The sequence below is a fragment of the Haplochromis burtoni genome, unplaced genomic scaffold (genome assembly GCF_018398535.1).
Source record: "Haplochromis burtoni strain Fernald_Lab_line unplaced genomic scaffold, NCSU_Asbu1 Contig_557, whole genome shotgun sequence".
Classification (NCBI taxonomy): domain Eukaryota; kingdom Metazoa; phylum Chordata; class Actinopteri; order Cichliformes; family Cichlidae; genus Haplochromis; species Haplochromis burtoni.
The window spans coordinates 191,950-201,844 of record NW_024582918.1 but is presented as its reverse complement, the minus strand read 5'-3'; the positions used below and the strand labels follow the sequence as shown (position 1 = coordinate 201,844).

Here is a 9,895-nt window from a genome sequence, read left to right as displayed (position 1 = left end):
CGTCACAGTCAGCAGTAACAACAGTAACTTTAAGAAGACATGAAAACTTTTACTTTCAAACCTTAGAAAAGCTCTTCGGGCGTCGATCTGAAACATCGAACAGCGTGTCACTGAGCGGGGTACTACAATCCTGATCCATCACGGAGACCCTCCACCTGCTCTGGCCTGTATGTACCCGCCTGTGCCCCCCCCCAATATAAACCTCCAACATTTACCCAAAATGCACTTTGTGAAGTTTACTCAAGTGACTCAGAAACGGATCAAACCACGATGCTCGTTCCTGCTCCCGTGTCCCGTTTACTGTACAAATCAATCAGCTGATTTTCAGCGAGCACTGACACGTGATGCTGACGCTAAACGGAGCACAGACTGACGACAAACAGACGCGTCGATGTTTCAGCGTAAAGGCTGACACTTTTGTTTATTCCAGCTTCCAAACAGTTCATCTCAAACATTTTACAGTTTTGGTTTTAGTAACAGGGTCACAAAGTCCACAAACCTGAAGCATCCACGTTTCAAACGTCTCAGCGGGAGTTCAGGCCACGCCTCCATACTGAGCATCACAGTGGGGCGTGTCCTCTAACGAGCCACACAGGAAAATAATAATAAGCCATAAAAACCTCGTCAGTGGTCGAACTGAGCAAACCGGTGTTCAGCGGCTGTTTAGTCCGAAGTTCAGGAAACTCGATTCCACGACTGAAACCTTCCACCGCTCGTTTATGATCGACCTCGGTTCTGATCCAGACCTCGGACTTGTGCTGACGGGCGCGTAAAGAAAAGAAGAATTAAAGAGCGGCGAAGTCCAGGATGCACAAACTGAGGAACTGAAACACGGGAGGGAGGGGGGAGGAGTCCTCGCTCGGTCGGGTTTAGCCCTCGTCCAGAGTCAGTGTTCACACCGACGCCTCTTCATCATCGTCCTGCTCATCGGTCGAGCTGCAGCCAGATCAGCGCCATGATTAAAGCGTTCATGATCCCGACGTGCCCGCTGCGCTCAGGCCGAACACGTGCCCGTATCACGCCGGATCAGACCCGTCGGGCTGAGCTTCGTTTCCCCCTCAGACTGAAACATGTTCTTCAACAACGCCAGCGCACGACTGCTGTGACTCTGATCCACATCACAGAGAACAAAAGGCTGAAATCAAAGAGTCAGAATGATTTTTGAACGTTTTAAATCAAACATATTAATGTTTACATGTCGAGTTTGCACGAAGGACAGGAAACTGTCGCACAAAGTTAAACTAAACACAGGCGGGGAAACATGGACGCAGCTGCAGGGTCAGCCAGGAAACACCTGCATTCTACCTGAACGCCACCAGAGGGCGACAAATACTTCCAGTCCTACAGAAGTCTGAGGAACCAATGACCTCTGACCTCTGCTCATTTTGGGTCATACTGAATAAATCATCAAGCCTGTAAATTTTGGTCACGACAGGTTTTAGGTGACAGCAGCCCCGCCCGTGAAACACCGCCAGCTGAAACACGGCGTCCCCGCCTCGCTTCTGTTCCTCGGCGACATCGATACATAACAGACAAACAGCCCGGAGCACCTTGAGCATGCTGACAGAAGGGAAAGCGTGAAACGGGCACGTCTGTAACGTGTTCCTCGCAGGAAGTTCAAGCTTCACGTCGCCTTTCACAGGAAAACGTTTATCGGCGTCAGCCTGAACAAAAAGCTTCATCCAGACGCTGATCTGCGTCTGAGGAGGGAAACGAGGAGAGGCGGGGAGGGGGGCGTGTAAACGATGTCGGGGGGGCGGGTCACCGTCTCTGCTGGCTGTAGACGGGGAAGGCCAGCGTGACGTTGAGCGAGTCGTTGTGCTGGACCAGCGACGTGTGCTGGTAGTGCAGCACCAGCTCCTTCAGCGAGCCGTACAGGTTGTAGGGCTCGGCGAAGCCGTAGCCGGTGCTCGTCTTGTTGATGACGCAGTGCTTCACCTCGCCATCCACCCTGTGGGAGGGGGGAGAGAGAGAGAGGTGAGACTGAGGCGCTAAACACTGAAGCAGGCTGATGTGCAGTAAACGGGTGAAGAAGAGGAGCAGGAGGAAGATGGAGTGTTTCTTACACCACGGAGCAGGCGTAGCAGCCCGGCTTGCTGCTGTCCCGGACCAGGAAGGTGCCGTCCCTCTTCCCTCGCAGCAGAGACTCCGCCTGGTTGCGGTTGATGTTTCCGAGGCGCCACAGACGCTCGTCGTGATGAGGAAGGTCCTCCTCATCCTCCACCATGCTGTACTCGCTGAGAGGGCGGAGACAGAGGAATGTGAGGAAGCTGCTTTACTCGAGTACTTCTACTTTCTGCTCAGGCTGAGAGCTGCCTGCACTGTGTGGGCTGGTGCCCCCTTGTGTGACCTTTGACCTTTCAGGTAAATTTAACGAGGTTTCTCTCGAGAATAAAGCCGAGTCACCTCCATCTTTAGTCACATGACAGGTTTCTGTGGCTACACAGCGTGACCTGCCATCATCGTTTTACAGTCACACTGAATTCTAAAGGCTGGACTTATTTGTGACTCCTCCTCCTTTGGGTGGAGCAGCTGACGGAGGCTTTGGGCACTAAAACAAACAGTTTGAGCCGCTGGTGCGGTCGGTACTTACTCCTCTGTGGTCTCGTTCTTCAGGCCGAGCCACTCGTTCAGCCTCCTCTGCCGAACGCCTTTCTGAGTCAGCCACCTGTGAACGCACACACAGTCATTAGTCTATCACACCGGGCATCACAGTGCTGCGCGCTGGGCGTCACCTACATCAGGTACTGGTCCCTGGTCTTGCGGAGCTGGATCAGGTCCGGTTTGATGCTGTTCATCTTCTTGTCGATCTCTCGGTAGTCGGCCGCCTGCTTCTTCAGGTCCACCTCCAGGTGGCGCTTGCTGTCCACGATCTCGCTGATGCGGGACTTGAGCTTGTCGTAGTTCTCCATGATCCTGCGGAGACGCAGCGGGAGTTCACTGTCACGTGACAAACACGCCGCTGCACGGCGAGCGCGCAGACTCGTCGTCTGTTTGTCGTTTCGATATAAAAACATTCAGATCAAACTGAGCTGAAGCTCATTTCTGACTCCAAACTTCGTTTACCAGCAGGTGGCTTTCTTCCTGCAGTCTCTGCTGCCATGGCAACCGGCTTCCTTTTAGTGTGTGTAGATGTGCTTTTCCCCTCAACGAGCTCCGTCACAGTTGCCATGGTAGCGGCTTACCTCTGGATCTCCTTGTCGTTTCCCTCCCGGCGAAACTTCTCGATGTACTCTTTGCTGAAGCGCTCCTGAGTCTGACACTGCTCCTCGAAGATCTTTATGGTCTCATTGAACGCCTCGATGGCCGTCCTCTTCATCTGGATCTCCTGATGATGAGGAGGAGGAGGAGGAATGTTTTATTTACCATAATTTAAATGTAATCATTTTAATTAACTGTAGGCCTCAAATCTCTGTCCTCTTCTACTCCAGTACTCAGAGTTCCCCGTTAACACCCTTAAATGATCAAGCACTAAAAGAATCAGCTCTTTCTTAAAAAGCCTGTAAGTATCCTGATCATCACTGTTTGTAGTTCTGTTTGATAAATCTGTAGTTTTATTAGAGAACTTCCTCCGAGCGTACCTGCGACGTTCTGGTGTACTCCTCGTACAGCCTGTCGTACTCTCGGTTCTTCTCCTGGTACTGCAGGTGATACTCGTGCAGCTTCTTCCCCACCGCCTCGATGCTGTCCTCCTTCACCACCTGATCCTGAACGACAACAACGCAGCGGTCAGACGCCGTCGTTAACCAAACGCAGACTCTCAGAGAGCGCGACCCACCTGCTGGTGCTTGGAGACCGGGTAGAGCAGCTTGACGTCCAGTTTGGGGTTGTACTGGGCCAGAGACTCGTGTCTGTAATGGTTGATCAGCTCCACCACCGAGCTGAAGGTCAGGGGGTCGGAGAAGCCGTACTTCCCCTCCCGATGGAAGATCTTTATCAGCTTGTTGTTGCCTCCTTTCCTGCAGGTGACGAGAGAACGGAGAGCTGGTCAACTCTGAGCCCGCGGCATCGTCCAGACACAAAGCAGACAGTCGTGCTGTGGACGTTTACTGCACAAACAACAAGAACTGTGCAAACCACGAAATCTGTAAATCAGCTGGAAGACGTAGAGCCTTGGCCCCCTGGTGGACAGTGAGGGCGCTGCAGGTGAGCAGCCACAGATCACTGAGAGTAAATTATTTTTAGAGGATTTTAAAAATGTGAATTAATGAGTATAAAGTTGTTTAACTTTATATGAATGTTTTATTCTTACAAGATTAGCAAAGGTTTCATCCTGTTCCACGTTCTATTCAACTGTTAATGCCGACTTTCAGCTGAACGTTTCTCTCAGCTTTATTTATCCACGAGTTTTGGCTCTTCCACCCTTCACACCTGTAGATCATTCAGTCGTCTTTACATTTAAACATTATATAAACGCTTCATTTCTGCTCACTGGATTTTAAACCTGTGTTTAAAAAGCTGGTGATGCACTGAGAGCTTTACCTCAGAGTCAGAGTGTAATCTCCGTGCATCTTGGTGGAGGCGTCTCTGACCAGAAACGTACCGTCGGCGGTGTCCCTCAGCTTCTCGTTCACCTCCTCCCTAAAACGGCAAAAACAGACTCTGCATCCCTCCGTACATCCTGCATGTCCTCCCACGGTGTGTGTGTGTGTGTTACCTGGAAATGTCTCCCCAGTACCACTCGGCGTCCTGCAGAACCATGCTGTTGTTGAAACTGGTGGAAGGAGCCGGAGCCGAAGACTTCACAGGTTTAGGAGGTAAAGCTGAAACAGAGAGCGAGGAGGAGGAGTCACACCCGGAGACGGAGCCGTTGTCTTTTTGATGGATGAATAATCAGGCCCCATCTTATCTTAATGACCTTGTAGTACCATATCACCCTATTAGAGCACTTCGCTCTCGCTCTGCAGGCCTACTTGTTGTTCCTAGAGTATTTAAAAGTAGAATGGGAGGGAGAGCCTTCAGTTTTCAGGCCCCTCTTCTGTGGAACCAGCTTCCAGTTTGGATTCAGGAGACAGACACTATCTCTACTTTCAAGATTAGGCTTCAAACTTTCCTTTTTGCTAAAGCATATAGTTAGGGCTGGACCAGGTGACCCTGAATCCTCCCTTAGTTTTATTAATAGTTTCCATCCTATCTGGTCTTTAAGTCTGACGTTATTAGCCGTGACTGGGCCCAAAGTCAAATGAACACTGCGGCATCACTGAGAGTTACAAACTGTCTTTCATCTTCAATAAAATGATCAGCATTGCTGCTTTACCAGGTGTAACAATTGAGTTTAACATCCATGAAAACAGAATTTATTACATTTAACAGAGTTAGAAGTTAGCAGGAAGTTAGCTCGCTAGCTTCCACCTAAACATGATACAGCATGTTCTGACAGAGAGATTTCTGAAAATTAAAACGTACAGCTCTGCTGTCACGTCCAATATGAATGCTGGAGGATGAAGTTAACACTTTTCCACTCGATGAAAGTTAACGTGAAGGTTCCTGATGGTTAGAGACAAATGCAATCACAGGATGCTGTAAACGGACCAAACTTCAGTCAGGAGAACAACTGAGATCATCCATCCACAGTACGAGGTTAGTCGTTCATATACTGCTGCTGGGCTGCAGTTACAGCAGAAGGGTTTAAACACTGAGCTTTAAAACGATTAGCGGCAATAAAAACAGGGATCACTGACTGTTTTTAGGGGCTTTTTGAGATTAAATAGAACAAGATACAAAACATGTTGAAAACACAACAGCTTTATTAAACGCAGAGTAGTTTGGGCCTGGAAGCAGGTTTCATCACGTCACCACTTAAAGAGCGGATTAAAGGAGTTCTTTGACTCAGCTGTGTTGGATCTAAGACCTGCAGGACACCGGCCCTCGAGGCCTGGAGTCATGTGCCGCTGCTGTAGAGCCTGTACTACATGAAACACCGTGAGGTTGTGCTGTTGGGAACCGGTGCTCTCCTCCTCACAGCGTCACCTGTTCTAAAGTCACACCACCAGGGGGCGCTAACAGGCGAGCATTTGAGTGTGAACAGAAAGTATTTAAACATCCTGCGACTGTTGATTTATAGGCGCTCACTGACTCTGACGTTCACCCTGATGTCAAAGGTATCTGCAGTCATGTGACACATCAGTGACTGATGAGGGGAGGGGGGAGGGATCACTTTGTTGTGCAGACTATATCGAAGAAACCACAACTAACCAGCAGTGTGACCCACAACCCAAAGAAAGAACAGTGGGACTGTGTGAGCGTGTGCGCTGGCGGGGCTTTTAAAGCTCCACGCCAGATTTAGGGACGCGTCTTCATCTGACAGCACAACCAACAGAAACCTCAGCGACGTGCCGGCAGCACGGAGGAGCCTCCTCACTGAGAACAGGTGCTGCACAAACTCCTGCTGCCAGTCTCAGGTGACACACACCTGTGCACCTGCTCCACACGTCACCGGCTGCAGCAAAGAGAGCTCCGTCTGACACCATGTTCAAATCAGGCAGCAACAGGGCGGAGTCTAAAGGGGGGCTCGGGGGGTACCAGACCACAACTGTTTCAAGGCTTTAGTAACTTTATTTTCAAGATTCAGATAAATATGAACAAAATGTTTATTAAATTGTCGTAATAACTGAAAATTACTCTTAACATTGATTAAGTATTTATATTAACTATTAATTATTAACACCAGCAGGAAACGTTGCATCACAGCAGAGAGTAAAACTCTGAGAATGTCGACGTGCTCATGTTCTTCACACACACACACACACACACACCTGTCAGAAATCCTTTCTTATCCAAATACTCGATTATTCGACTGAATACTCGAGTACTAAAATAACCGAGCATATTAGGACCGAGCTGTAGAGTAACCATTTCGTTTGTTGAAGAGGAAGTGAAACTGAGCTTTCTGTCACTCACAAATAAAAAGAAGTGACAGCACGCTGCGCTCAGCCCATCCGGCCTGAAAACAGCAGCCTCCAAATCCACTGTCTGCTCACCAAAGTAAAGTTCAACACGTTTCATGTTTCTCTGAGGAACACCTCGCCCTCTGACTGAAGCTTCACTTTCTGCTCAACTGAACAGCGAGTGAGTCTGAGCGCACAGGGAGGAGGCGCACAGGGAGGAGGCGCACGCCATTGATAACAAGTGAAAACCAGAGGTTTGCAGCACAAACACCTGAAACTAAACTAAGCGTCGGAGCAGTTTCTCGGAGCTCGCCGCGTCTCGTGGCCATCTTTAGGTCTGAACTTTGAGCTCAGATCAGGTTTGACACCATTTTTCTTTCTCACGCGTGGCAGGAAATCGCTTCAGACGCATCTGCGCTTCGGGAAACACTCCGACACTCGCTCTGGTGAAATCACCACGAGATGAAGTGCGAGGTCATCGTGTGCCGACTCGTCAAGCACACAGCGACGTCACATTTTTAACCTCGACTCCATCGGACACCTGCATTCACACCGCCGGGTTGAGCCTGAACACGGTGACTTTGGGTGGGATGACGAGAACATCGGGAATAACATGGAAACACATTTCGAGGCTTCACAGCAAACAAACTTCCAGCTGCTGATGCAGATGTTTAACCCGACAGGTTTAGTCTCGCCGCCACGGCCATCTGATCAGGCGCTGCTCCCTCCAGGTGGGGGTTTGACTCCTACCTGGGCTCTGCATGTTGATGTAGCAGAGGATCTTGTCTCGTCCCCTCAGCGCCTCGCCCCTGCCTCCCTCCTCTCGCTCCATGTCGGCCCCTAAACCGTCACCTGTCGAGTCCTCAGAAACGAACGGACGCCCGGCTCTCATGTCTCGCTGCTTTCAGCCCGTTCGGCCGCCAAAAATCTGACGTCATCTCAGCTACATCTTCATTTTCGGTCACCTCGCTCGACTCAGGCCTGCTGGACGTGGCTTCGCTCTGCACCTGCAGCTCTGCTCCGCCTCCACGGCCTCAAAACCTCCTTTTTTATTTTTCCAGCTCGCCGTCCGCGGCTCGGAGACGTTTCCAAACGACGCAACTTTCTCCCGTCCGTCTCTCTCTCCCTCTCTCTCGCAGTCTCGGTTCAAAGCTCAGGAGAGCAGCTTGGAGATGTGTGACATCACCGATGGCTCCAGCCAATCCTGTGATGGCAGTGATATCACCAAGGCAACACCCCCCTCCTCCCTCCCCTCTTCGTCTGCTGCATCTCTCACTCTGTGGACGGGTGATGTCATCGTTTCAGCTGCTGACCGGCTGACTCAGAGCCGAGCAGAGTGGATGGATGAGTGACTAACGCAGTCAGAGCTGCTCGTTGACCCACTTAACTGACCCAGAGACAAACGCCAGCGAGCATGTGTGCTTTTATAAATCAGCTGATTCAGGCTTTAAATATTCCCTCCCATCACATCTGAGAGGTTTGATCTGCTGAAACCTTCCATTTCTCTCCAAATCCATCTTTGCTCTGTTACCCGCAGCACCCGACGCTTCAGCCAATCATCATCCTGAAATAACAAAACAAAGAAAAAAAAAAACCTCCTTCCTTCCTTAATGGGACAGGAATGAGCAGCAGAATTCCTGAACCCCCAAAATGGCACATGTATGACAGAAATCCTGCCGAAGAGCCAATCATCTGCTTTCTAACAGCCAATCACGTGTGCCGGTGCACACATGAGGACCAATGTTAACAACAGCTGCCAACAACGATCCAGAGGAGTGAGGCTGTAATTACACCGCGACACATGATAAAGTAAGCATGAAACAATAACAATAATAAAGACAAAACAGACGTTCGGTGCTCTGGGTCGTCCTCGCTGTGAAAAACGTGAAACAGGAAGTTCTGGAACCATCCGCGAGCTGCGCTGCTTTCATCACGAGCATCATTTCAACCGTTTCCACCGTCTGCTGAACAAAAGTACCAGACTGTACCTCAGCACAGGCTCAGCACTTCCTGCCACATCTTAACCCAAAGGACTCACAGATGTTGCCAAAGTAACCGCGAGCTTAAACGGCGCCTGATTCTTCTGTACGACGTGTAAAACTTAAAAACAAACCTGTCGTTCGACAGTGTGAGGACGGCGCTCAGGCCTCAGAACGCTCTAAACACGTTCATGTTCACGAGGAGCAGCCAATCAGGAGAAAGGCATCCCTGATCATCTTAAAGGAGGAGGAGCCAAAACAACTTGAGTGTAAGAGAAAGGAGGAGGAGCCAAAACAACTTGAGTGTAAGAGAAAGGAGGAGGAGCCAAAACAACTTGAGTGTAAGAGAAAGGAGGATAATATTTGGACTTCAGCAGAGTCCGAGAATAAAACTGTGGAGCTGGAAATGAGCCACAGTGGTCAGCCTGAGAGCGTCAGCACTTCCCCGAGTGAAACCAAAGCCTCGTGCAGTCTTTACCAATAAACCCCGTCATCAAATCTTTGTTGCTGCACTTTTTCAGACTCATCTTTCCATCGCCGTCTCATCTGAACCGTTCGATTGAGCAACAGCTGTGCGTGACAGACTAAACGTGACGGCTGAGAGCAACCATACGGGAGTTTCACACACATGCACATCAACGCTCAGCCACTCGAACACAGGCAGGTGTGTTACCTGGTGCGGCCTGGTTCATGTTGAGCTCGCTGGTTATCAGAACCTCCAGGACCTGAACCAGAGGATCCAGACCCGACTCACACCTGAACACAGAGACAACATCATCAGTGCCGTTAACAAAATGGGTCAAAGGTTTTCTCTGCTTCATCTTATTAATCATCATTAATCATCACACTTCCTGCGAGTGTGGCCTCAAATATGTGCATGTGCCAGGACCTGCGAGCAGCTCACGTCCTTCCTGACATCAGTGACTCCCTGAACCAGAGCAGCGTGACCCATCGAAGCTAAGCTTCAGGCCTCAGGGTTTGCAACACGACAACCTTACCTCTCCAGGTTAGCTGCTCTTCAGAGTCATA

The 9,895-nt window shown here is 50.0% G+C and overlaps 1 protein-coding gene across 1 annotated transcript in view; it reads right to left on the bottom strand.

Annotated features, from left to right (window-relative positions):
- Positions 1 to 388: 388 nt before the first annotated feature.
- The window catches only part of LOC102294942 (phosphatidylinositol 3-kinase regulatory subunit alpha), a gene marked incomplete in the record, with an annotated part of 18,241 nt that continues 8,734 nt past the window's right edge, over positions 389 to 9,895 (bottom strand). Inside the window, 10 exon segments of the mRNA XM_042214386.1 lie at positions 389 to 1,951; positions 2,067 to 2,237; positions 2,594 to 2,668; positions 2,740 to 2,916; positions 3,186 to 3,328; positions 3,582 to 3,707; positions 3,779 to 3,959; positions 4,483 to 4,581; positions 4,658 to 4,763; positions 9,540 to 9,622. Coding sequence (XP_042070320.1) covers positions 1,762 to 1,951; positions 2,067 to 2,237; positions 2,594 to 2,668; positions 2,740 to 2,916; positions 3,186 to 3,328; positions 3,582 to 3,707; positions 3,779 to 3,959; positions 4,483 to 4,581; positions 4,658 to 4,763; positions 9,540 to 9,622 — 1,351 coding nt within the window.